Source organism: Kogia breviceps, chromosome 12, assembly GCF_026419965.1.
Source record: "Kogia breviceps isolate mKogBre1 chromosome 12, mKogBre1 haplotype 1, whole genome shotgun sequence".
In the NCBI taxonomy this organism is placed as follows: Eukaryota; Metazoa; Chordata; class Mammalia; order Artiodactyla; family Physeteridae; genus Kogia; species Kogia breviceps.
The window spans coordinates 7,015,809-7,042,701 of record NC_081321.1 but is presented as its reverse complement, the minus strand read 5'-3'; the positions used below and the strand labels follow the sequence as shown (position 1 = coordinate 7,042,701).

Below are 26,893 nucleotides of genomic sequence, written 5' to 3'. Positions count from 1 at the left end.
ATTCTTTCAACCCCAAAGACACAAGAATAGTTTTTGTAATCATTTGATATGATTTTTTTGGCCAGATATAACTTCTTAAATCTTAAGGACCACCACCTCCTTCCATTGCAAAAAAAATGGGAAGTTTTGGCAGGAGCTACAGACCCCAAAGTACAGGGGGGTGGGGCTTTCACTGTGTGGGAGGAGCATTCATGACTGCTCTCTCTTCTCTAGAGTTCTCTGTTCTCTTCCCATCATACGGAAGGGTAAGGCGGGCTTAGGGATGACCTCCTCTGGGTATGTTCCCCGTCTTCTCTCACTTTGGAAACTCCTAAGAGGAGCAGGGCAAAGTCTAGGGTGGAGGAGGTAAGGAACAAATAGTTTATGCAAGAGTGGCCTTGGGTGTAGGGAAATATCTACATCATGGACTTACTTTTCCCTGACTCTTTTGGTCAGAGTTTCTGATCTAAGAGGAGTAAGATCAGTGTGTGGACATCCAAGGTAAAAGGGTGTAATTACCTAGAGAATCGTCTCTGTTTAAATATCACTATTTGCTCCCCAACCCCCATCCCATTGCCTCCAAACTTGTTTCCAAAACAAAAACATTGCCCCAAGGCAGAGTTTACACCACGATAGGCTGGGGGGATCAGGCCAGAGAAGAGCAGAGATGACAGGGAATTGTGGCCGCCACTTTTCTTGTTATCAATCTCTACTTGCCCCGCAGTGACAGACTGGCTGAACACAGTCCCTCAATTAGGATTCTCTTTGGACCTCTCTCTGAATACTTGACTCGATTCTTTGCGAAGTCTGGGTCAAAAGGTTTAAGGAAGAAGCCAGATCGTGAGTTTTTGTTAAAGAATAACCATATCTTTAAACAGAACCTTTGGTAACCACAGAAATATGCACAGAGTCGAGCACACAGATTTTCTTTTCAAAGAAAAGAAAAAAACCTTTTTAGTCTATTCCCAAAGACCTAAATTACATCTTCCCTTAGATTTAACCTCCAGGAAGACATTTTTATCTTCCCTGGAACACCCTCTACCACCATCTCCTCTCTGGAGAGTCTCCTAAATGGCTCAACAGAATGGTTTAACCAATGACCCTACCCCAAGGAGCTTTCCCATATAATTCCTCCTTTGTGTGATGATTCCTAGCCCATCCTCCCCAGCCCTTTATTCCGGCACCTGTGCATCTGTGAAGTCGTAGAAAGTAGCTGAGGTTCAGGCCTACCCATCTGTTACTCACTCACTAGTCAATCAGTGTTAAAGAGAAAAACCACAGGCCCCAAATTGTGTCACTTGTGCTAAAGCCCCTGATACCAAACCTAGATTTAATACCTGACCTAACCGCCATTTCCACCTTTCCCAGGAATGTAATCTTAATCAACTAGTCTGGAGTTTTCCAGTCAGCACCAACAAGGTCATCTGCCCCTGGGCCTTCTCCATCCCCCAGAGGAAGAAGAGGCAATCTATGCGCAAAACCCTTGCCATTCCCTCCCCCTCAGTCCCCCCAAAAAGATGTCGTGGCCTAAAAACAAATTCTTTCTTTTCTTTTGCTAATAGCTCCTTTGCCCTACCCTTCTTTATATAAAAACCTTCAATTTTGTACAACCCCTTGGAGCACGCTTCTGGTTGCTAGATGAAATGCTGCTCAATTCATAAATCACCTAATAGAGCCCAATCGATCTTCAATTTTATTTGGTTGCTTTTTTTTTTTTTTTTTTTTTTTTTTTTTAATTTTTTGGCCGTACCACAGAGCATGTGGGATCTTAGTTCCCTGACCAGGGATTGAACCCACACCCCCTGCAGTGGAAGCACGGAGTCTTAACCACTGGACCGCCAGGGAACTCCTGTATTTTGTTTTTTAACAAGAGAAACCAAATTGTTTGATTGAACAGGTTCTGCTTTAAGAGATAGAAGAATGCTGTCCAGTAATGTCGTGGAGAATTCATTTAGTCTCTTTCTATCTTCTACCCTGGAGGGAAAAAACAAAGACAGAAGACATCATGATACACAGAAAGTCTTCACAATTATAGAGGAGTTTTTTCCTGACTAGAAAAGAAAAAAAATCTCACAAAACACACAATGGGATTATTAGAGTGTTATCTCAGGGAAGTAGAATCAGGTAATCTTTACTTTTGTCTTAGTATTTTTATATAAAAAGATATATAATGTAATAATTAGGAAAATTTTAGCCAAAAAAAGAAAATACTGTTTTTAAAAATCACATAGAACCCCTCATACAAATGCCACTATTAACTTTTTCTGATGTGAACCATGGAGATGATTATTCTCTCTTCAAGAGTTTAGGACATATTGTACAACAACTATACCTCAGGGTTTTTTAATAAAAGAGTTCAGGACAAAAAAGGAAAGTCCACTTTATCAAAAATAAGCTTCCAAAAGATAATACCCTTAACTCAGAAGAACGTCTCCTTAACTTCTGAATACTGCCACCCTACCCCAAAAGCTCAGCCTTCTTTCTTCTGGGCTTACCTCAATCAAAGGAAACAGAATATTGAATTGTTGCCTGTTCATCTGTAAAATTAAATGACATATATTATTATATTGCAGGCCTAATACATTCAGAGGGAAAATACTACATAAAAGTTACTGCTTAAACCCTCTTCAAAAGATTTCTACAGGTTATGAGCACATCAGAATTACAGCAAGTTTCCAATGACGAATATTTGCACACTTGTAGTAAATTAGTCATTGCAGAAAAAATATTAAGAATAGTTAGTCTTTAGAGAATATCGTTCTTTCAGTCTATGGACCACGTTGTATAAAATATGTCTAGTGCAGAAGACTTTTTTAAGTGGCATATAATTGAATTAAAATGCTTTAGGAGATCAGATAATGTAATTATGTGCACTTGGCTTGGAAAGGAGTATCTGTAAAATTAAGAAAGATATCATGAAGAGTGAAGTAGAAGTACATTGCAAGATGCAGATAAATCTTGGCCATCACCTGGTAGGTAGTAGTCATAGACTTTGATGGTTGCTGGTTTGAGGTTGGTGACCATCAGGCTTTGTCTGATGATGAAGGTATAGGTCTGAGTCTCCTTACTAAGCTGTGGGGAAGACAGACAAACATCACATTAAAACAAAAGTGAAAATGACATCTCTGTCAGGTGGAGGTTAAAAGACTCTTGCTGTCTTCACACAGATTTTCTGAAGCCCTTCTACCTCTGCTCTACGCCACTCCTAATACTGCCTCCTACTGTCTTCCTGGCTTTTGCTTCTTAGCACCTTACCGCTTCCTGGTCCTCTGTAAAATGGGTCTGTTCTTGGTCTATTCTAACCCGTGGCTCCTCCACTAAATTAAGTGAAGTGGCCAAAGGAACGGAGGCTTCCACTTCACTCCAACACCTGTATGCTCCCGATCGCCTTTCTCTCTTCATTCAGGTCTCTGATCAAATGACGTCTCCTCAGAGAGGCCTTTCCTGACCACCTTACTTTATCTATTTATGTTTTTAAGATTTTTTTTGACGTGGACCAGTTTTAAAGTCTTTATTGAATTTGTTACAATATTGCTTCTGGGTTTATTTCTGTTTGGGTTTTTTGGCCGTGGCATGTTGGATCTTAGCTCCCCTGAGCAGGGATGGAACCTGCACCCCCTGCATTGGAAGGCGGAGTCTTAACCACTGGACCGCCAGGGAAGTCCCCTGACCACGTTACTTTCAAACAATCACATCCTGGCCTACCCCCACCACACTCCTGCATAGTACTGATTACTACTAAAATTATTCCTGAATATGTGTGTGTGCATATATATATGTACTTTTAAAATTTGCATATTGCTTGTCTCTCCATCAGAATATCAAATCCATGAGGGCAGGGGTCATGTCTACTGTTTTTACTGCTGCACCTCTATCACGTCGAAGAGTATCTGGCATATATTGGTGGCTCAATAAATATTTGTTGAATAAGTGAATAAATGGAGAGTTCAAAACAATTGCATAAATTAATCTAATATAAAAAGAAAATAAGATTTATGTTGTAAATTTATGTATTTATTTACTTTTATTTTATTTTTGCTGCACAGCGTGGCTTGCAGGATCTTAGTTTCCCAACCAGGGATCAAACCTGTGACCCCTGCAGTGGAGGAGTAGAGTCCTAACCACTGGACCACCAGGGAAGTCCCTATGTTGTAAATTTAGATAGGAAGTTAGAAACACCTAATTGGAAGATATTTCCAAAGAGATTTCTTTAGGTATAGTGCTTCTAAAAGCGTGGTCCAGGAACCCTCAGGGATCCTTAAGACTGTATCTGGTAGCCTGTGAGATCAGAATTCTTTTTGGAATAATACTAAGACATTATTTGCCTTTTTCACTCTCATTGTTTTTCACTGTACTAGTGTAAGGGGGCTACCTGATGTGTGATACTGCAACAGATTGAATGCAGAAGCAGATGGGAGAATTTCACTCTCTTTGATTAAGTTAAATATTAAAGCAAAAACATAAAACAATCTGCTATTCTCATTTTGTTTGTTTTGGGAAATACATTTTCATAAAATGTTATATTAAAATGTAGTGAGTTTATTTTTGTGTTTTACATGACAATAAATATTTTAATATTTTTCTCAATTTTAATTTCTAATAGTTAAATGTCAATAGATGTAACCCACATCACCACAAGCTCTTTGAGGTCATTTAAGAGTAGAGAGGGGTCCTGGAAAAAAATCTTTGGAACCACTGTTCTCACTGATCATTTACTTACCATAAAGATTTAAAGTAAATGACTAATATAAACCAAAAGAAAGCTGGGATAGCAGCCTTAATATCTGACCAAATAGAATCTAGGGGAAAAAAAAAAAGTGCATGTGTATGTAGAAATCTAAAGTAGATAAATATGTATATATATACACACACACATATATAAATAGTGTAACAGAAGCACAGTGTATACTAATAAAAGGAAAACTGAAAAAGATATGTGCATAACATATACATACCTAATTATATAGTTGAAAAATATATCAAGAAACAACTGACAGAATTGCATAGATAAATGGATAAAGGACAAATCAATAATTGTAATTAGAAATTTTAACAAGCCCTTTTCCAAAACTGATAGATTGAGCAGAAAAATAAGCAGAGATAAAAAAGATATGAACAACAGAAATAATCATCTTGGACTTTTAGATCTAGATCAAATCCATACCCAAGAGAAAGGGAATGGACATTCTTTTGGAGCACACAATGAACATTTCCAAAAAAGACCATATATTAGGTCACAAAAGAAACTTCTATGCATTTCAGAGGCTCACTATCATGATCTCAGAACATAATGCAATAAAATTAGAAATTAGTAACAAAAAGATGCCTTTAAATATCCCATGCATTTCCCCAAAAATTAAGATATAGAACTAAATGGTAATAAAAACAATGCTTGTCAAAAATTGTGGGACAAAGACAGAGTATACTTAGAGGGAAATTTATAGTTTCTATTCATCAGAAAATAAGAAAGACTAAAAATTAAAAAATCGGCATTCAACTTAAGAAGTTAGAGAAAGAATAACAAAAAATGTCCTTTCCCCTTCCCTTCAGCCCAAACTAAAGAAAAGAAATAATGAAGAAATTAATGAAACAGATGCCCCAAACAAAGCAAGTAGATGACAAAAAACAACAGAGAAGAGGAATAAAACCAAGAATAACTTGCTAAATGTGAATCAGATTGTCCTCTGGTGATGCTGATCAAGAGAAAAGGGGAGAAGATACATAGAAAAAGGAAACAGTCACAGATATAATCATGACGATTGGCTTTTAGGCCATTAGACTTGATATCTCAGATTAGAAGCTGACAACGCTGGCTGGATACACTGACCGGCCTGCCATTGCAGTCTCAGGAATGGTGTCCTGGAAATTAGAATGCCCAGGTGCTACCCCCAGCTTGGACACTGACAAACAGGATGATTTGACAAGCACACTCACTCTATCAATTCAGCCTCAGCCTCCTTACATAGAAGGAGGGGTGCCGTGCGAGACTCCAAGAAGGTGTGTATGAAAGCATCATAAACTTTGCAAAATGTTTCAACAACTACAATATCATGATTTCAGGGTTTTTCCTGATACACTAACCAGAGTTGTCTCAAAAGAAACTATACAGGACTTGCCCTAAAGAACCACCTCCTGGCAGATAAGAAAACCACAGTTAGATGAACTAGTTGGTGTGGGAGCGGAAAACATTACTAACAACAGTACATTTTAATTGGAGATAGTCTTGTCTGTCAGTTATATAATAATGCTACCTTTCTTCCTTGTGCTAAATAGAGTATGATGAAATAGGCATCGTAACAGTTTTTAGAATACTACTAGTCCTTGAGAAGTCCTTATTTGGTGGAAATGAAAAGTTACATACAATGTCTAATGAAAATTAATTAACATTAACATTACATTATAAAATAATAATAATAATTGCTAATGTTTATTGAGGGTTTACTCCATACCAGGTACAATTCCAAATATTTTTTCATGTCTTAAATCACTTAATTCTTTCAACCACTCTGTGAGATAGGTAACTCTTTTTACCACTACCCACCCTCATTCTACAGATGAGGAAACAGTCATTCAACAATTTCAGCCAATGTTAGAAGCAGGATTTTAACCCAAGCACTCTGGCATCAGAGCCTCAGCTATGAACCACTCTGTTATCCTCCAGAGCTGTCATGTTGCATGTGGGTATTAAGCACTTGAAATGTGGCCAGTCAGAAGTGAGATGTGCTGTCAGTGTAAAACATGTACTGGATTTCAAAGATATAGTAAGAAAAAAAAAAAATGTAGATACCTCATTCACACTTTTGTATATTAATTACATGGTGAAATAAAAAAACATTTTGGGTATATAAAATTGAATCAGATATATAATTAAATTAATTTTATCTGTTTCTCTTTAATTTTTTTAATGTGGCTACTAGAAATTTTTAAGTAACACAGATGGCTCCCATTTTGTATCTGTTAGATAGTGCTGTCCTGGAGATGCAAAGGGGTATTTTATGGTACACCAGTAGAGTTCATCTTGTGGATGTGAACTCCATCTCCCAGGTTCCTCGTCCTCGTGTATGTGACACTAGTACGTGTTCATTAGAAGGGAAGTTGAAAAGACACATAAGCGATCAAGTTCTTTGGTTCGGTTCCTGATCCCTACCTCATCCAAGTAGATGTTGAGTGTGTCAATTCCAGATTCAACCTTCTTCACCAGGGGTTGCTGGAGAAGCTGAAAAAGAAAGGAGAAAAAAAAGGAGACTGAAAGCCAGAGCCTTCCCTATCCCCTAGAGTAATCTTCCAAAGCTCTGCCATGGTTGCAGAAACAATATATACTGTGGAAAGGTAAGAAAAAGGAACCAAGACTATAATAGGTTCCATATCATATATCCAGTGCACCTTTGTAGCCCATTTAGATAATAAAATCATGAGTTGCATGTATAAACCAGGATGCCCATTTCACCAGCTTTTGAATGATAATTAAAAGCTATAATAATAAGCCCCCCTCAGAGATAGAAAACAGAAGCAACTTACTAACTGATTGGTGCCTTCCATTGGACTGAACCCGGAAAGCATCTTCACTTCCACAATAACCATATTGGAAGAGCTGCGACTCCCCACATAACTGAGGGCAGAAAGAAGCAAACCTGTGTGAGTCCATTATGTTCCCTCTCAGCACACTGTGCATCTGCCACACACACACACACACACACACTCTCTCTCTCTCTCTCTCTCTCTCTCTCTCTCTCTCTCTCTCTCTCTCTCTCTCTCTCTCTCTCTCTCTCTCTCTCTCTCCAGCTCAGCTTCCAAGGTCTGGGTGCCCCGCACCGCACCTCCGCTGTCCTCACCTGGTATGGATGGTCAGAAGGAAGGATCCAGGTGAAGTACATCGCTCACACTGAGTTTTCCCTATTTCCGCACTAAGACTAAAGGCTTCCACACGTTTAGGAGGGAGAATATTATATCTCAGCACCATCTAGTTGGAGGAAACAGATAACCAGATCAGAGTTGGGAAGGATTTTAAAGCTTGTTCTGTTTGATAGATAACTAATGAGAACCGACTGTACAGCACAGTAAACACTACTCAGTGCTCTGTGATGACCTAAATGGGAAGGAAATCCAAGGAAGAGCGGATAGATGTATACATGTCGCTGATTCACTTTGCTGTACAGCAGAAAGTAACACAACATTGTAAAGCAACTTTACTCCAATAAAAAAGAAATAAAAAATAAAAAGAGGGTACGGTTCGAACGACTTTCCTTGCAAATAAGGTAGATGAGAGAAGGTTCTGCTAGAGGCAGAGATGCCCTCAGACTCTCCTTCCCAACGCACACTAGTCCTCCTGGAGCCCTGCTTACCTGCACATGGACACAGCCCTGGCCTGAGGCCTCCAAGGTGTACACCCCAGGGATATCGGGCAGAGACTCCTGCTGAAACACCAACCGGTTGGCAGCTTGAATGTTGAAAACGTGCTGGAAATTCTGAGCGGACTTTACAGCCAGGTTGACTTCCTCAGATGGCACGTAGACAATAGTGGCATACTTGGCAAGAGCTTGGAGAGCAACTACAGTATCCTGAGGAAAACAATCAGGCATCAGGCATATGCTTACTGTTTTGTGGTCCATTGGAACTAACCTCCAGCAATCCTGTAACCGACACACCTGATTGTTGTTCGCTAGCTTGGATGATACCTCCTCTAAGTATCTAAGAACCACATTCACCAATGCTGGGGAAGCTGACATAGAAATCATAATATCTTACCTGCATAGAAAATCACCATCAAGTCATTCTTGAACATTCATGGGTCGTTAGGCTAATTTCATATATTTATATTCAGCAATGAAACCTAACTTCAGAACGGGCTATTGTTAGAAGTAAGTGGATCAGGGCTTCCCTGGTGGCGCAGTGGTTGAGGGTCCGCCTGCGGATGCAGGGGACGCGGGTTCGTGCCCTGGTCCGGGAAGATCCCACATGCCGTGGAGCAACTAAGCCCGTGGGCCATGGCCGCTGGGCCTGCGCGTCCGGAGCCTGTGCTCCGCAATGGGAGAGGCCACAGCGGTGAGAGGCCCGCATACCGCAAAAAAAAAAAAAAAAAAAAAAAAAAAAAAAAGAAGTAAGTGGATCAAAGGAAATCCAAAAAAGATTATATATATCTATACGTATAACTGATTCACTTTGCTGTACAGCAGAAACTAATGCAACATTGTAAAGCAACTATACTCCAATTTTTTTTTAATTGGTAAAAAAAACTAAAAAAAAAAGAAGTGAGTGGATCACTGCTCAATATATATTTTGCAATATCCTTATTTGGGGAAGAAACAGCAGTAACTTGATAACCCTAAAAATTGCATGCTCTTCAAAGTTATTTAATTGCATAATGATCTTCTGTGGCACAGGGTATCAGGGGATCCTTGGAAAACCCCTCCTTGAAGGACAAAGCTTCTTAGCCATTATGACATGTGACAATCTTTTATTCATCTGGGAATAAGACAGATAAACTGTTTCTAAGAGAGCATGGCATCACGTAAAAAGTGTGAGCCTTTCCTTTCTGAAAACATGATTTATATAAATTACAACTGGAGGAAAGAAAAAAAGAATGAGATATTCTGCAAAATTGTCATATCTCACTCTGTGTTATGAGAATTTCTGTATGCTCGAAACTTTGTCAAATATCTACTGCAGAATAAAGGAACCCCACCTCTCCCTATCCCAAACAAAAAAGAACAGTCATATTTAGACATCACACTGTCATATAAAGATAGGGAGACAGGTATCAACCCAGGGGAAGCTGTGAACAAGTTATATCTGTGCAGCCTGGCCCTCTCCAAACAACTTTTTGTCTATGCTCTGTGACCTGGAAGCCCAGGAGGGCTTTATTCCTTGGACATGTGGAGACAATTCAAGGAATGGGACCTCACCATCACCTAAAAACCAAAGTGGGTGATATGTGACTTCTTGTAATAGCCAAGGATTTTATTGAAAAGCAACTCTGGCATATATCTGTCACTGAGAATTCTAAACATTCCATCCTCTGCTTTCTAAAATTATATATTATAATTATTCAGGGCCCAGCAAAAAGAAGGAAATCCTTCCTGATCTTTGGCCAAGAATTTCCCTGAAATAAGAAAACATAGTACCATATAACTTTTTAAAATTCCAATTAAGTCATTGCCATATGCAAGGTCTTAACATCATCTATTAACATTTACACCAGACACTCCATCTATTAAAATCTGTTCATTCTTCCAGGTCTACTTTACATGTTACATCCTCAGTGAAACTGGCCCTAATTTCAACAAGTCATACTATAATCACTATGAGAACAAAAAATGTGTTTTCTTGTTTACCTCTGTATCATCAGTGACGTGGAAAGAGTAGGGATTTAATACTATTTACAGAACAAATGAATTAATGGCTATGCTCTCTGTGATCATCAAAGATGATTTTTATGGCATTATTTGAATTTATCATAAATTCCACCTCCTTTTTTCCCTACTGCCACCCCGCCAATCCTATTTCTCTTTACCCCTAACCTAGACAAATGAAATAGTCTCCTGATCTCTTCAAATCCAGTGTCTCTCTCCTCTAAATCATCCCATACCCAAGGAACAGATTAATCTTTCTGAAACAAAGTTTAAAAAAATTAACGGCTCCTCAGAATTAGGCCGAAGCTGAGTCTGACATGCAAGGCCCTTCATAATATGAAGCTACCCTACCTTTTCAACCAAGTCCCTTTATGCTTCAGCTAAACCAGTTTTCCCAACAGCCATTCTACGGTTTTGCAAATGGGTGTCTCTACTCAGACTATCCCCCCTTCCTTTCAATAACTGCCTAAAATTTTTACATGTCCCTTTAGATCTCCCTCAAATGCCATTCCCCTGTGAAGACTTTTCTTATCCCTCAAGCTGATATGAGGTCTCTCTCCCTCTTGAAATTCAATATTTTGTACCTTTTGTATCTTTGTTCTGTAACCAGATCCTGCTATGTAATATATACAACTTTTCCTAGCTTTTTGTCTAGATTGTAAACTTTTTTTTTTTTGTGGTACGCGGGCCTCTCACTGCTGTGGCCTCTCCCGTTTTGGAGCACAGGCTCCGGACGCGCACACTCAGCGGCCATGACTCACGGGCCCAGCCGCTCCGCGGCATGTGGGATCTTCCTGGACCGGGACACGAACCCGTGTCCCCTGCATCGGCAGGTGAACTCCCAACCACTGCGCCACCAGGGAATCCCCGATTGTAAACTTTTTAAAGACTATATCTTACCAGCTTTCCAATACCTGAAATAGGAGGTATACCCATAAAATCTTGCTTTTATGCTTATAGACCCCATAATTGGCTTTCTAATTTGTGACTATGTAAATCTAGCCATAATTATACATGTCCTCTTTACAAGTAGAACATAGATCTCATGATGTTTCATACTCTACAAAGAAAGAGACTTAAATGCATATAGTACTATTTATGTGCTCAAATGACCTAATTTTATGAACACTTCTACATATTTTTTGCATGATTTTCTCCCTTTCTATAGAATGATTAGTCCCTGGACCTAGAGGGCAAGGGTAATAGTTCTTCCTCTCTCTCCACATGGGATCTAATCCTACCTGATAAGTGGCAGGAGAGCAGGCTATTTACCTGAGTGGAAGAGAACCCTCCATATGCATTTTGCTGCTTGGCCAACCAAGCCACTATGCCAGTGGCCTTGGTTATCTCATTATGAGTCAAGTTGGCTTTGCTAAGCCAGGTCAACAATACATATGCTGTAAGTTCCACATCTACAGCCTCAGGCTCAGACCAAAGTCTGTCATTCAATGACAGAGTAGGTTTGTGGCTCCAGTGAATGGACATTCCTATGGAGAAAAACACATAATTAGGAATGCCTTAGAAGGAAATGACTTTCCCATATTCACTTTGTAAATGCTACACCTTAAATCAGAGAAAGTACCAACCAAAAATTAATCGTGAGTTAGAAAAAAAATTTCTCAAATCTTCTGATTTACTGCCCACAATGTATATGCAGGGATATGTGTGTGTGTGTGTGTGTGTGTGTGTGTGTGTGTGTGTGTGTGTACACCCACACATAATTCCCCAGGGTAAAGCTGGGAGCATCAATAAATGCTTCCAGCAATGATATCAAAACCACCCTTGTTAATTTATAAATTCTTATGTTAATGGAGATAGGTAAGTAGAAACTTCTTTTAAGAATTTTATGTGTTTGGGGGTCCTTTTTTTGGCTTACAAAATTTTTTTTTTTTTTTTTTTTTGCGGTATGCGGGCCTCTCACTGTTGTGGCCTCTCCCGTTGCAGAGCACAGGCTCCGGACGCGCAGGCCTAGCGGCCATGGCTCACGGGCTTAGTTGCTCCGCGGCATGTGGGATCTTCCCGGACCAGGGCACGAACCCGTGTCTCCTGCATCGGCAGGCGGATTCTCAACCACTGCGCCACCAGGGAAGCCCTGGCTTACAAAATTTTATTAATTTTCAGCATTTATTTTCCTTCATCAAAGGTCTAACATTTTAAGAAGAATAAAAATGGCAGAACATGCATAAGAACTCTGAGAAACCATAGAAGAAATGATAATGAGGGCAAGCAAATAAAATATGAGACAAAATCCCGACTTCTATGACAGCCACAATGGCAGGTAACTTGAAGACAAAGAACAGCAAGTAGAAATGAGAAGAGTGGAAGCTAGAAGTCTAACTAAAGATAAGGTTAGAGATAATAAATACGTAGCCCACAGGAGGCAATCTAAGTGGAAGAACAAAAGAAAACATGTGAGCCTGCAATGCAAGGTAATGGAGAAGAGTTAATCACATTAAACTAATATACACCTGAGCAGATATAACTCCACCCACTGTCCCCATTCTACGACTAGAGTTGCTTATACACAGGCCAAAAAACTACCCAGAGCCCATATGAGAGGACAACTTGGTAATGACATTCGTATAAATGAAAGCTGAGATTAAATTTCTGCCTGGAAGTATAATTTTAAATAAACAGCTAGGTAAATAAAATTCATTAATATTGTATTTACAAGATCTGTTAGAATATCGAATACTTTTTTTTTTTTTCTTCCACACCACATCACTTGCGGGATCTTAGTTCTCCGGCTGGAGATTGAACCTCTGCCCTCAGCAATGAAAGCACCGGGTCCTAACCCCTGGACTGCCAGGGAATTCCCAGAATATCAAATATTATTCTAAATACATCCAAAAGTTTGAAAAGGACCTTGAGAAATCTCCAAGTTCCAGTCGTACCCCATCAAACTCCATGATTTTACACCAAAGAATTGTTAAATATCTGCAAAAGGGTGGTTTTCCAATGCCAATACGTTTTCTGACTAGCTTCTACCATCTGTTTTCTCTTCATGTTAAAAATATAACATGCCTTTGAGGACTTTCAGGGGCTTTCCCACAAAACTGTTAACAATGATTTTATGACTTAACTTTTACTAAAGTGAATCCTAGAATTGAATACATGTGGGACTATGGAGATTAGGGAAATTTTTCACATATTTTCACAATTTCAAAAAACTCCTGGGATTTCCCTGGCGGTCCAGTGGTTAGGACTCAGCGTCTTCACTGCGGTGGGCCCAGGTTCAATCCTGCAAGCCACATAGCATGGCCAAAAATAAATAAGTAAAATAAAAACAAGAAAGCAAAAAATTCCTAACATGGCCAACATACCTGAGATGATAGCCTGTTGATCTAGCTTTTCAAGAAGAATGTTTCTGATGTCCATTTCCCCAGCCAGAGTGAAAGTATAAGCTAGTAGGGCCTGTGTGTAGGGGTTGGTGGTGGAGGAGATGGAATGCTTGAGACACTGCAGACCCTGACTCACCATCAGGTCCTAAAAAGTGAAGATGAAGAACTGAATTTATAAGGCGTTCCTTTTAAAAGGGGCAGTGATAAGGAAATCATCATATCCTCTTTTGAGTCTAAAAGGCTGGCTAGGAACAAAAATAGATGACTTTCTCTAGAAACAGGCATGATCAGGAGAGTGTCAAGGGGAGGAGCTAGAGAAACTCACATCTGAGGTCATTCCCATCTCCAGCAACGCAGCCGTGATGTAGGCAGTCAAGGAGACCTTGTCATCAACTCCACCCTGGATGGAAACAGAGACAGGAAGTCAGGGCAGCAGCCAGCACATGAAGAATTGCATGCACATTGCAAAAAGGTGTCCCCTCTGAACGGATGAATTATTATTATTATTTTTTTAAAGTGCTCCCTGGTGGTCCAGTGGTTAAGACTCCGAGCTCCCAACGCAGGGGGCCCGGGTTCCATCCCTGGTCAGGGAACTGGATCCCTCATGCCTCAACTAAAGATGCCGCACGCGGCAACAAAGATCCTGAGTGCCGTAACTAAGACCTGGCACAGGCAAATAAATAAATAAATATCTTTCTTTTAAAAAAGCGCTCCTTTCCACAGGCTGACTGCAGCCCCAAGCCTCCAGGACACACAGTGCAGGGAAACACTGGCTGGACTTCAATAACTGCACACCCTTATACGGTAACCTGCAAGAAGTAACATGAGGTCTTCAGCTCCGAGTGAGTATTTAGGAAACCCAAGATAAAGTGTTAGGAAGGATAACAGGTTTTAAAAAATGGTGGGGGGGGGGGAGAGATAAGGAGAAAATCTCTTACTCTCAGATTTTTTACTGAATCTGAGCTTCCCCCAAATGGACGTTCCCCTCAAGTGGCATAAAGCCCAGCTTCTTCTCCAGCGGAGAATAGGTAACACCTTCCTTGATTAATGCCTTTCACAGAGGGATATTAGCAATTTTTAAAAAGATATATGTAATCTAAATTACTATCTTTGTTCTATAGATAAGAGTACAAACACTTAAAATGGTTAAATAATTTGTTCAAGAATACACAACTGTGGGGCTTCCCTGGTGGCGCAGTCTTGAGAGTCCGCCTGCCGATGCAGGGGACACGGGTTCAAGCACTTGTCCGGGAAGATCCCACATGTCGCCCAGCAACTAAGCCCGTGCACCACAGCTACTGAAGCCCACGCGCCTAGAGCCCGTGCTCCACAACAAGAGAAGCCACCGCAGTGAGAAGCCCGCGCACCGCAACGAAGAGTAGCCCCCGCTCGCCACAACTAGAGAAAAGCCCGCGCGCAGCAACAAAGACCCAACGCAGCTAACAAAATAAAATAATAAAATAAATAAATTTATTTTAAAAAATACACAACTAATAAGTTGAAGGACTGGGATTTGAACCCAGTGGGTTTAACTCTGGAGCTCCCGGTAAGGACTGAACCACTAAGCTTGACAACATAAATGATGGGTTTCTTGAGACTGGCTGGCTCTGGTAAGACAGGAGGAAGGAAGAAAAGCCTCTAGGATCTTGTTCTAGTCACGTCCTGGCTTGTACTACTCCCCCATATGGGGGACACTGGGAAGATCCTGCATAAGGAACACTAATGAATCATATAGAGATTTGGTTTTCAATGCTCAAGATTTTTTTTTAATTGAATTTTTTTCGGCTGCAACGCACGGCATGCGGGATCTTAGTTCCCAGACCAGGGACTGAACCCATGCCCCCTGCAGTGGAAGCGCAGAGTCCTGCCCACTGGACCACTGGGGAATTCCCAGTGCTCAAGATTTTTTAATCCAGGTCCTGGAATAGCAATAATGATTCCTCTAGGAAAGTTGGTACAGTCTTTCTCTCACTCTGTCTGCGCTGAATTGAACAAGCTGCCCCCACCCCGACACCCTGCCCTGTGTTGGGAAAGGTCAGGAGTGCAGCGAACCGGCGAGAACGGTGCCCCTGGAATCCAAGTGCTGTGGTTCAAATTACCATCCTGATACCCACTAGCATTCACCTCAGGGAATTTACTTAACCCCTGCACCTAGTTTCTTCATCTGTAAAATGGAATTGATAATGATATGCCAGTGCTTAGCATGCTGATTTGTTGCAAACATTACATATGAATATCAGATAGAGTACTTAGTGCCTGCCAGAGAGTAAAGCCCTTACAAAAGACACTGGGCTGTCTAGGAGTCCCCAGCAGAGGAAATGGCTTTAATTCAGACTTAGGGAAATAGTAAAAGACTCAGAGATCTTCTAGTCCAGTGGTTCTCAAACTTTAGCAAGTATCAGGGTCACCCAGAGGGCCTGGTAAAACACAATTGCTGCCCTTACTCCCAGAGTTCCTCAGAGTAGGTCTGGGGTGAGAGCTGGAATTTGTACTTCTTTTTTTTTAAGATTTTTTAAAAAAAATTTTTAGTCTTTATTGAATTTGTTACAATATTGCTTCTGTTTTATGTTTTGTTTTTTTAGCCACAAGGCATGTGGGATCTTAGGTGCCCGACCAGGGATAGAACCCATACCCACTGCATTGGAAGGCGAAGTCTTAAACACTTGGACCACCAGGGAAGTCCCTGGAATTTGCATTTCAAACAAGTTCTCAGGTGGTGCCGATGCTGCTGATCTGGGGACCATGCTTTGAGAACCATATTCTAGTACATATTCTCATCGTACAGATGTGGAAGCTGAATGCTCAGACTGGTTAAGAATATTGACCAAGGTCACCCAGAGCCAGACCTGAGACCTGAAGGACTGACTCTCAGGCCGGTGCTCTCTTGATTCTGCTCACTCACTCAGAGGTACGAGTTCCTCCCAGACACAGGAGTGGGCTGTGGGCCCCTGGGGCAGGCCCTCACCTTCATAGCTGTATGAAGGAGCTCTCCCACGTTGGCATAGCAGCCACTAGAGAGCTGGTTTCCCGCCATCCACCTGAGAGCCTCCTGAATGTTCTTGTCATCAATGAAGATGAATTTCTGAGCCTGGCCAAAGCATTTGGTGACAAAGGCTGTCAGCCTGTATGGGTAAAGAGGGAAATGTGGCATGAGGGTGGATCTCCAGGGGAGGGTGCAATAGTTCTACAGTTTATTCTGTTGAATGGTTCCAGAAGGGGAGTTGAGGAAACATAATGCCATAGGAAGCTTGGAAAAGGGAGGCATTCATGGGGCAAGAACTGGGAGGTACAAGGTCAGAGAGAAGAGTAAGGGGCTTGACCATACATGAAGCTGAAAGAAACAGTATTAAAGCGGTAGAGGATAGAAAGCAAGAAGGGATGGGGTTAAGGGGAGAGGTAGAGGAATAATTCCAGAGGGTTCGGGAATTATGCTCTGGAGTACAGAACTCACGGGGAACTGGGCAACATTACCATGTGTTTCCATTTTCATCCTGCTCCCCAAAGGCACTGTAGGAGCCGTTGCTGTGTTTGTACATCAGCTCCCTCTGGTACCCTGGGAAGCCAGATGTGGTTTTAGATGACAGTGATAATTTCAAAAAAACACCCCCGTGGCTTTCAAGGATGAGGGATGCTTCGGGGGCTGAACCTCCCTGAGTCTTATCACCGTTCATAGGCGTTAGGCAAGGTGTCCAGAAGAAAGGGTGAACCAACTCACCTAGCTTCAGGAAATCCACTGCCCGAGACCTGATCTCCTCAGTCAGCATCCCCGTCTTCTCCAGGTACTGCAAGACGTAAATGATGGGAGCGAACAAGACCATGTTCTGCTCCCCACAGCCCCTTGGCATCTGCACCAGACTGTCCAGGTTCTTTAGGGATGCGCCCATGATGTCTCCTGGGATCCAAAAGGAGAGGGAAGGAAGGCGGTGGCAGAAGAATGAACCCTTAAAAGTTATTATCATACATTTAACAAACACGTATTCACCATCATTTAGTGAGTCCCTACTCTGTGACCTTGGGGGCAACAGTCTCCACCTCAAAGAGCCCATAGTCAGGGAGGGCAAACAATTACAATACATTGCAATGCTAATTTATTATAAGCAAGTATAACATATATAATACTGGGTATGTACAAGGTGTTGGAGTACACAGAGAGGTATGTAGGCCACCTGAGGGCATTCATGGCTTTAAAGAAGCTGATGAGGTTTGTAACAAAACCTGCAATGCTTAGTCTCAATCTCTAAGTGTCTCCACTGCATATAAATACATCACCCGCCAAATCACCAAGTCTCTCCCAAACACACACACACTCCTGATACGCTTTTCCTCGTTATGTCTCTTGACCCCTCCATATACTTCACAAGCCAGTAAGCCTGACATAAGTGACTCATGAACATCTGCATTTTAGTCATTGAGTTCAATTCAAATGTGCAAATATGTACTGAAAGTCAACTGCAGGAACTGTACCAAGAACAAAAATGAAAACGACATGGCCCTTGTCCTCAAGGATCCCTCAATGCAGTGTGGAAGACAGACAGAGACAGTGAGCTATAATACAGTGAGATGAGTGTTATACCAGAGGTATGAATCAAATACAGTCAAAACGGAGACATTTTAACCTGGAAGGGATCTGGGTAGGGGGTTAGAGTACAGAAAGAACCTAACATGTATAGGCCTTTTACTATGTGCTAGGAAATTTATTATATTTAATCTTTACACCAATCCTGAATGGTAGGTTATTATCACTGTCTTACAGAAGGGAAAGGAAGGATCGAAATTGTTCATTAACTTATCCAAGGTCACATGGCTATTAAATAGCAGAACTGGGATCCTAAGCCAGTTTGATACAACTTTCAAGCTCATGTTTTTTTATTTGTTCCCTCTCCTTGCCTAAAGAAGTGGCATGTCCTATGTAAATATGGTTGACCCTTCCCAAAACTGTATTCAAATATATGAAGTCCTGATTTTTAAATGGTTCCTGCAAACATTTCATCTCCCCTTCACCCAGTTTATAGACCTAAACCTAAATACATATCAAGCTTCAACAACCTTTAACTTCCTCTTGCCCAGACTCTTTTCTGTTTTTAACCAGAGTATACGTCTGTCTAATCCCATCTGCACTGCACAGGCTGTATTTGCCCACTTTGTAAAATAAGCTCTTCTTCCTTCATCACTTCTAATCTACCATACCTTCCTCCAGGTAGGGCCCTAGGCCTCAACCCATGCCACACCTTGGCAGCCTCTGGCCCCATCTTTCCTTTTTGAGCCAAGAATCTCTGGTTGCTTACCCAGAACAGTAACATAAGCCTTGGCTGAATCAGGAACAACATCCACAGGGACCTCCAGGGAGATGGACTCTGAAGCCACTTTTCCTATGAGGGGCAGAGAAAAGGTAAAACAATAAAAGGTGGAAATAGTGGGGGTTCTCACACCCAAACCACAGACAAACTTGCCATAATCCAGGGTTTTCCGTACCCAGTGCTTTCCGTGGGTTGGAGGTAGATTTGTTTACCCTATTCACAGTGGTCTTTGCTGAAAATAAATTCCAGCGAGAGACATGATTGTGCTGTACATTTTCTCTTCTTCATCCTGCCTTTCAGCTACTTGGCCCCATTGGGAATGGCACCCCTAGACTCTCCTATTTCTTCTTGTCCTGTATATTCCTCCTTTTGCCTAAGAAGATCTCCTGTTGCTAAGGGAATTCTCACACCAACCCCTCTCTGTGTTCACCCACCTTTGGGGCACAACAGTGAGTTGTGTGTCTTCTCCACAAGGACTCCTTCCGGCTGACATGGAGAGAGACAAGGATGGGTGAAAAAACATAGATAAGTGTCAGGGCAGGTGGCACTGAAGGAATAGGAAGGGCAAGGGAAATGGGGAGAAGAGGCCCTGCCTGTGCTCCAGGGCTTCACTCAGAACTGGAGAGAACAGAGCTTCTCTTTGACGTTCAAAAGGACTCCATTTCAACCCAGGGAGGGGCCTCTCGGTAAAATTCTTTCTGGGCTAGAGCTAAGCATAAGTTTAGGAAACTTCTAAACTTCGAAGAGACAGGATTGGCAATGGGGTTCATGATGACAGGAAGCAGCGAATGATGACATTAGGGATTTTCTCAGGAGAAACTAACATTCATTGAGTGTCTACAAGGTAACAGGTACTGTATTAGGTACTTCCATAGACCATCAGTATGGGTTAAGCAAGTAGCTAAGGGCAGAAGGGAGTCAGGGAAGGATAAAGGTGAGCTGCCTGATTGGAGTTGGAGTAAGACTGCTGCAAAAGACTAACTGACATGGTTAGACACACACTGAACATCCCTGGCTTGGTTGCTGCCTCCACCTCTGAAGCTAGGCCTGCAGAAAACTCACCTTGACCAGAACTGGTTTGATGAGTGTGTCACTCCGGCCCTTCTCTGGAACAAACCCCTTCTGGTCCCCACAGAGTTCATTGCTGTCCAGAATCTTAGTGCTGATAGTGAAGTTTACATGACCTGAGAAGAAAGAGGGCAAAAGGAAGACATCAGCCCTACTGGCAGAGGTACCAATGAGGTCTCTTCCCCTCTAGACTAGTGCTTCTTAAACTTAACGGCATACAAATCACCTGCGGCCCTTGTCTGTTACAATTCAAACTCTATTTCAGTAGATCCGGGGTGGGGCCCACTTTCTGCGGTAGGTGGCCTCTAAGGGACCCCGGTGATCCCTGCCTCCTGATATTTACACTGCTGTGTAATCCCCTCTCCTTGCCTGTGGGCTGGATTTAGTGATTCGCTTCTAATGGAGAGGATAGGGCAGAAGCAATGAGATGTCACGGCTGAGCTTAGGTTATAAAAAAGACTGCAGCTTCTGTCTCAGGTGCACTCTTCCTCTCAAGCCACGCACTCTGGAGGAAGCCAGCTGTCATGTCATGAGGCAGCCCAGTGGGGAGATTCATGTGATGGGAAAGTGAAGGAGGCCACTAGCCAACACCTGAGGCCAAGAACTGCAGCCTTCAGTCTAACAGTCTATGAGGATCAAAGGCTTTGGAATGAGCTTGGACATGGGTTCTGTCCTGGGCAAGTCTTTGGATGAGAACACAGCCCTGGCTGAACTTCATGAGAGACCTTGGGCAAGAGGCACCCAGCTAAACTGCACAAATTACTGACCCACAGAAACTGTGTGATAATAAATGTTTGTTCTTTTAAGCTGCTAAATTTTAGGGTAATTTGTTAAGCAGCAGTAGATAACTAATACACCCAAAGACTGTACTTTGAGTTGCAAGGACTTAATCCAAGAGCAAATGACATCTCATAGGATTATTGTGATGATTAAATGAGTTAATTCATGTAAAACAGTTAGGACAGTGCCTGGCCCATAGTAAGTATTTGACTAGTAACATATCACTTGTCCTGGCATAAATATTAAAATTTCCCTCTTTCACTCTCAAAATAGTCCAGTGTGGATAATGTTTTGGTCATCTACCAAAGAATATTCGCTTATTTTTTTATAACATAGACTTAGGAGGGAGAAAAATAGAGGCAAATACAAAGAAGAGGAAAGAGAAAACGAAGCAAATACAGTAGAGGGAAGGGTAGAGTTCTCAGTCTCTGTGCTTTCCTCGCCCATCTGCCACTTCCTTCTCTTACCCAGTTTGACAGCTGTGATATTCCAGTTATAGGATTTTGATTCATCAGCACAGAGACAGCTGGAGGCCTGAGAGTCTGTCCCTGGTTCCACCTGGAACTCCTCTGATTTAGCCAGGTTAGTCTGAACCTGAAGAGGATATTTGAGTGATAAAGGGTCGGAGTAAAGGAGACAACACACAGAGGTTTAGGAAAATATGGGAGCAGAGACACCGACATCTCATTTCTTTCTCAGGGAAAATTGGTATGCTTCCAGTTCAGGGACTGACACCTGCTTCTTGCATCCCCAGCTCTTACCCTGATGCACTCCTTCAGATAATTGAAGATGGTGGCAGTAAGACGAAAGGATTCTCCACGAACTACCGAGTAAGGGAGAGTCAGATCGACGAAGACTGGCTTGAAGGCAGTCAGTCCAACAGTGGGTGAAAGACCAAAGCCTCTGGACTGGGAAGTGCAGAAAGTCATGGCCTTCCATGTGGTGACGGAATCAGGAACTGTGACGTGGACAGACTCCTTCCCCGAGTTACTGTGAGAAGACAAGAACCCAGATGAAGCAGACAGCAGGAGAAAGGCATCTGGGAGTTAAGCTACAAATTTGTCTGCAAAAGTGGATATTTTGTTGCTGTTCTGTGTGGGGGAAAAAGCAAAAAGGCAACCGAAATGGTGGCCCACATGAATCTCAGAGTGTGAATCTTCAAGTGAGGATGTACAAGTATGGGAGAAGGGGGAGTGTCTGAGGATGTGAGGAGGGGGAGTATGTGTGGGTGGGCATCTGTGTGCAAACATATCTGTAAGAGAGCCCAGTGCCCTCTGAATCGGTGAGAATATGCCTTCTTAGGGTTTGTCAAAACGAGCTGGTAAGCAGTGGGCAAGAACCAAACTAATATCAAGATGTGCCTTTCTGTTTGTGTGGCCCTGCAGTGAGAATGCACTGTCAGCACTGTGCAAATGTGAAGAGGTGTGAATTTGTTTTGAGTGATTGTATATAACTGTTTAAGAATCCAGGGAAAGAAACACGTTCTCATATCCCCATTAAACCTTATTGGCTTGAGACTTAGGCTCATTAGAAATTATCTGAGTCTGAGTTCTCTGCTGAATCTACACTGTAGATTTTGTTATTTTGTTATTTTATGTAATTTTGTTATACCTTTTAGGCATCACTTACCCAACAGGAAACAGATCCCAGAGCCAAGTCTCCGGGAAGTACTGGCGAACCTGAGAATCCTCTGGCTGAACTGGTGGAGGTGTCCCTACAGTCCTTGGACGAGAGGAAGAGGTTTCTAAGGAGACCAAGAACAAGGGAAAAAGCAGAAGACTTATGTCATGTGATAAACTGAAGTGGAGAGAAAACCAGCAAGAAATTCAGAGGGAAGCAGAGAACATCCAGTCTGAGATGAGGACAACTAGTGAGCCTGCGCTCTAGAGCCCGAGAGCCACAACTACTGAGCCCTCGTGCCACAACTAATGGAGCCCCCATGCCTAGAGCCCGTGCTCCACAACAAGAGAAGCCACCTCAACGAAGAGTAGCCCCCGCTCGCCGCAAATAGAGAAAGCCCATGAGCAGCAATGAAGACCCAACGCAGCCAAAAATAAAAAGATAAATAAATTAATTCGTTTTTAAAAAAAGAGAGAGAGAGATGAGGAGGAAGGACCACTGAGGAACTGACTGGTCATGAGGCTACCAGGGGAAATGACAGACACGGACATCTGGCCAGGGAATGAGTAGATAAGGGCTTCAGGCTTCAAAAGCCCTCCCCAGAGACAGAGAGAGAGTGATCCTAGGGAAACTGCCTTCATCTATAACCCACAATCCATTATCATTCTTACTACTGGCTCAGTGCAAGAATAGGAGGCGAAGAGGGAGCTTTCGGAGTTCCATGATGCTAAATATCTCAGTGAATCTGCAAGCCACAGAGGCAGCTTACCTTCCACTGCCATGATGTGTGCTGAAGTTTCGTAACTGCAATCTATTGGCTTCTTGATTTTGGCGTTGGACAGTATTTTCAGGCCCACGTCCTGATAGGCACCAAAGGGACCAGAGAATGAAGAGTTAAGGGGGTCCCCTCCCTTACTACAAGGGCTACTGCCTAGAAATTTCACCGTCAAAGGTTTAAACCAACACATTCTTTTCCTATTAATTGTGAGACCAATACTCAGCCACCAAGACTGGTTCACTTCTATTCCAGCTAGTGTGAAAGCTTTTCAATTAAACTTATTTCATTGTGTCTATATATATATAGATAGATAGATGTATTATGCATATGTATATATACATACGTTTTTGCAAAATGATCACCACAATAAGTCTAGTTAACATCCATTGCCATATATAATTACAAAAAATTTTTTTCTTGTGATGAGAACTTTTAAGATCTATTCTCCAGCAACTTTCAAATATGCTATACAGTATCACTAACTATAGTCACTATCTGTACATTACATTCCCAAGACTTATGTATTTTATAACTGGAAGTTTGTACCTTTGGACTACCTTCACCCATTTTACCCCCCTCCACCTCCCACCTCTAGCAGCTACCAATCTATTCTCTGTATCTATGAGCTTGTTGTGTTGCTGCTGCTGTTGTTGTTGTTGTTAGATTCCACATATAAGTGAGATCATACGATATTTGTCTTTCTCTGTCTGACTTATTTCACTTAGCATAATGCCCTCAAGGTCCATCCAGGTTGTTGCAAATGGCAAGATTTCATTCTTTTTTTGGCTGAATAGTAGTATTCCACTTATTTCATTGTTCAATATGTTTAATATTTCTTCCAAATATTAGTAACTGTATCCTTATTATTTGATTTGGACTGAACTGTCTAAGGGCAGAGACCATATCAGCTCAATCAATTCAATAAAAATATATTGAGCATTATGAAGGATCAGGCATTATAGAGAATACAAAGATGAACAAGACCCACTTCCTGACCTCAGAGACCTCCTGGTCAGATGTGGGCCAAAGCATCCCAAACTTCTGTGGATAAAATAGGTGCAGTAGCTTTCATAATAGAGACTTCTGGTCTACCTTTCTTCATTTTCCTTCTTGGCTGATCCCATGGAAGTCAATGTTTGGAGACCCCAGAGAGAGGACTAGTGTATAGCCTCAGACAGTAGGTGACTTCTACAAGCATGAGGACCAAGTGAGGCTGCCTTATCCGTCAGGAGTTTCTTTCAAGATTTTGCCCCTGCCAGTGCCCGTATGACTCTGCCCACTTTATTAGATGTGGGCTTTCCTTTCCCCCTCCCACCACAATTGTTTCTATGAGAGCAAAATGGGTAAGAACATTTACCTTGAAAAAATGGAAAAGATCTATGTTTTCAGAGAACCAAGGCCTCCATATGTTAAAACGCCTGCCCCAACGCTCCTCGGGTACTGCACCAATGAGGGGCCGGGAAAACTCCCATCGGCCATACCCCGGGCACTCATCATATTCCTCCACCTTATAGTCGTAGTAACCGTACCAGAATGGGAACATACGATAGACCTGAGAAAAGACAGAAAAGGAAATAAATTTTTTTTTCTTAAGAAAATAAAATATTGACATAGTGAAATCAGTTGAGAAACTTCTCTCAGATTCTGATTCTGGTGGCACAGTTTACTGCTCTTGTATTATTTCTCTTCATTATTCCAGAATTTCTTCCATCAAAACCCCTTTCTCTAGTTCACCTTTTTTCATAATCTGTCACCCTTCTCTCCTATTTCATCTTTCCTGATACTGATCGCTGTGACCATATTAACCGTGTCCTTCTCATATCATCATTTCTTTCTCCCTCTTTTTTTTTTTTTTTTTTTCCTTTGTCCATGCCGCATGGCTTGCAGGATCTTAGTTCCCTGACCAGGGATTGAACCTGGGCCCACGGCAGTGAAAGCACGGAGTCCTAAACACTGGACTGCCAGGGAAGTCCCCATATCATCATTTCTACCTTCATTTCCACACCGGCTTTGCTACCACCTTGTGGAGATGCAATATTTCCCTGAGACTCTCTTTCCCACTGCCTGGAATCCATCTCTTAATTCTGATGCGGTCAGTCTGTCTTCTCTGTTGACTCCCTCTTGACACCACATCAGCAGACCACTCACGGAGCTGTTGCTCAGCTCGCTCTCTGGTCTAAGCAGCAAGACACTCTCATCCACGGCCCGGATTGCACACAGGGACTGGGGAGCTGCCTGCAACTGCAGGTCCACATCTGCTCCTGGAAGCTGCTGGGAAGGTGAGAAGCCAAGGGAAACCTGTGGAAGAGAAAAGGATAATGTGGGGATCAGGTCAGCCTGGAGAGGAGGAGAAACAGTCATCACCCATATGCCCTAAGTATGGTCCCCAGCTCACTCCTTCATTTTTATACTGATTTTCTTTGTAAATTATTGCAAAGTATTGCCCTTCGTAAAGTATTGCCCTTTAGAGACAGTGTCTTGTAATACAATTGGAAAAACTAAGCAGCATAGTAGAATAATGTAGAAAGTTTCAAAGACAGAAAGCAGAAAGAAAGAGAATTTGTGGAATAGCTATACAGAACATGTGACTTCCCAGCATGACCTTTTAAAAGAAGCGGGAGAGCGGGAGAGTTCAACAAACCATGCAAAAGATAGAGAACATGATATCCAGCTTCAATATTAACTCCTTTCCCCACCCCTGCCTTATCTCCAACCCCAGCATACACAGGCTCTCTCTCTATGTTCAGACATTTCCTTCACCCTCTTCAACTGCCATTTTACCTGATTGTCAAAGCACATCTCCACTGAGAACTGAATTTTGTCTGCTATAACACCTCCACCGGGAAAAATGGCATACATCACCAGGGAAGGATCAGGGGCTAGTCTGGAGTTGAAGGTCAATGAGAGAGAGAAGGAGCCTTTCAGTCCTGAAATGGAAGAGGGGATATTCAGGAATGGGAGTACACACTCACCTACCAATGACATCCAACCCTGTGTTTGCATTTCTTCCTGAGCCAGCTGCAGGCCTCATGGTGCAGGTTGCTTCACACTACCCTATTCTTCTGTGGTTACTGTTATGGTCTGTTCTCATTGCTCTTACTCTTGCTTCTAGTATAAGAACTACTTCTTGGACATTTAAAGTTTAAGTATTCCAAGAGATGCATGAACACTCACCTTCCCTGTTAGACTTCAGGTGTTTCTGCCCCTCCATCTCCAAATTCCCTTTCCCTATTAACTAAGGAAGAGAAAAAGAAGTCATCAACAACATAGAAGTTAGAGGAGTTTAGCCTTGGCCCAATCCCTGCATCTCTCCATAAGGAGAGGCTCCTTTCGTAGTTCTGGAGCCCAGGTCAGTACTTCATGGAGCATCCTTCAGCTTGTCAAATGTTGGATGGTACCAAGAGCCCTGATGACTCTTCCTCCAGTTGGAGGTCTGCAAGAACCATGGGGTGGGTGGGAGGAGACAAAGGCCACCACTGCCTCGGAGCTAGAGAGAATAAATAGCTGACACCATTTCTTGAAGATCTCTAAGTTTTATTCTTTTATAATCCTTGTAACATAAAGTCTACTAAAATCCATCCTTACAACCTTTTATTTAAAAAAAAAATTTTTTATTGAAGTGTAGTCGATTTCCTATGTCGTGCCAATCTCTGCTGTGCAGCAAAGTGACTCAGTTATACA

The 26,893-nt window shown here is 42.1% G+C and overlaps 1 protein-coding gene across 1 annotated transcript in view; it reads right to left on the bottom strand.

Annotated features, from left to right (window-relative positions):
• Nucleotides 1–1,829: 1,829 nt before the first annotated feature.
• Nucleotides 1,830–26,893, bottom strand: part of A2ML1 (alpha-2-macroglobulin like 1) — a 42,689-nt gene continuing 17,625 nt past the window's right edge. Inside the window, exons 13-36 of the mRNA XM_067010592.1 lie at nt 26,387–26,447; nt 25,994–26,139; nt 25,361–25,510; nt 24,570–24,764; nt 23,204–23,294; nt 22,444–22,528; nt 21,576–21,804; nt 21,282–21,408; nt 20,029–20,150; nt 19,401–19,452; nt 18,955–19,038; nt 17,385–17,561; nt 17,141–17,222; nt 16,635–16,791; nt 13,995–14,069; nt 13,652–13,814; nt 11,601–11,815; nt 8,322–8,537; nt 7,812–7,939; nt 7,498–7,588; nt 7,127–7,195; nt 2,949–3,051; nt 2,475–2,516; nt 1,830–1,953 (exon numbers count right to left, since the gene is read on the bottom strand). Coding sequence (XP_066866693.1) covers nt 2,476–2,516; nt 2,949–3,051; nt 7,127–7,195; nt 7,498–7,588; nt 7,812–7,939; nt 8,322–8,537; nt 11,601–11,815; nt 13,652–13,814; nt 13,995–14,069; nt 16,635–16,791; nt 17,141–17,222; nt 17,385–17,561; nt 18,955–19,038; nt 19,401–19,452; nt 20,029–20,150; nt 21,282–21,408; nt 21,576–21,804; nt 22,444–22,528; nt 23,204–23,294; nt 24,570–24,764; nt 25,361–25,510; nt 25,994–26,139; nt 26,387–26,447 — 2,859 coding nt within the window. The 3' untranslated portion in view covers nt 1,830–1,953; nt 2,475. The remainder of the gene's footprint in view (nt 1,954–2,474; nt 2,517–2,948; nt 3,052–7,126; nt 7,196–7,497; nt 7,589–7,811; nt 7,940–8,321; nt 8,538–11,600; nt 11,816–13,651; nt 13,815–13,994; nt 14,070–16,634; nt 16,792–17,140; nt 17,223–17,384; nt 17,562–18,954; nt 19,039–19,400; nt 19,453–20,028; nt 20,151–21,281; nt 21,409–21,575; nt 21,805–22,443; nt 22,529–23,203; nt 23,295–24,569; nt 24,765–25,360; nt 25,511–25,993; nt 26,140–26,386; nt 26,448–26,893) is intronic.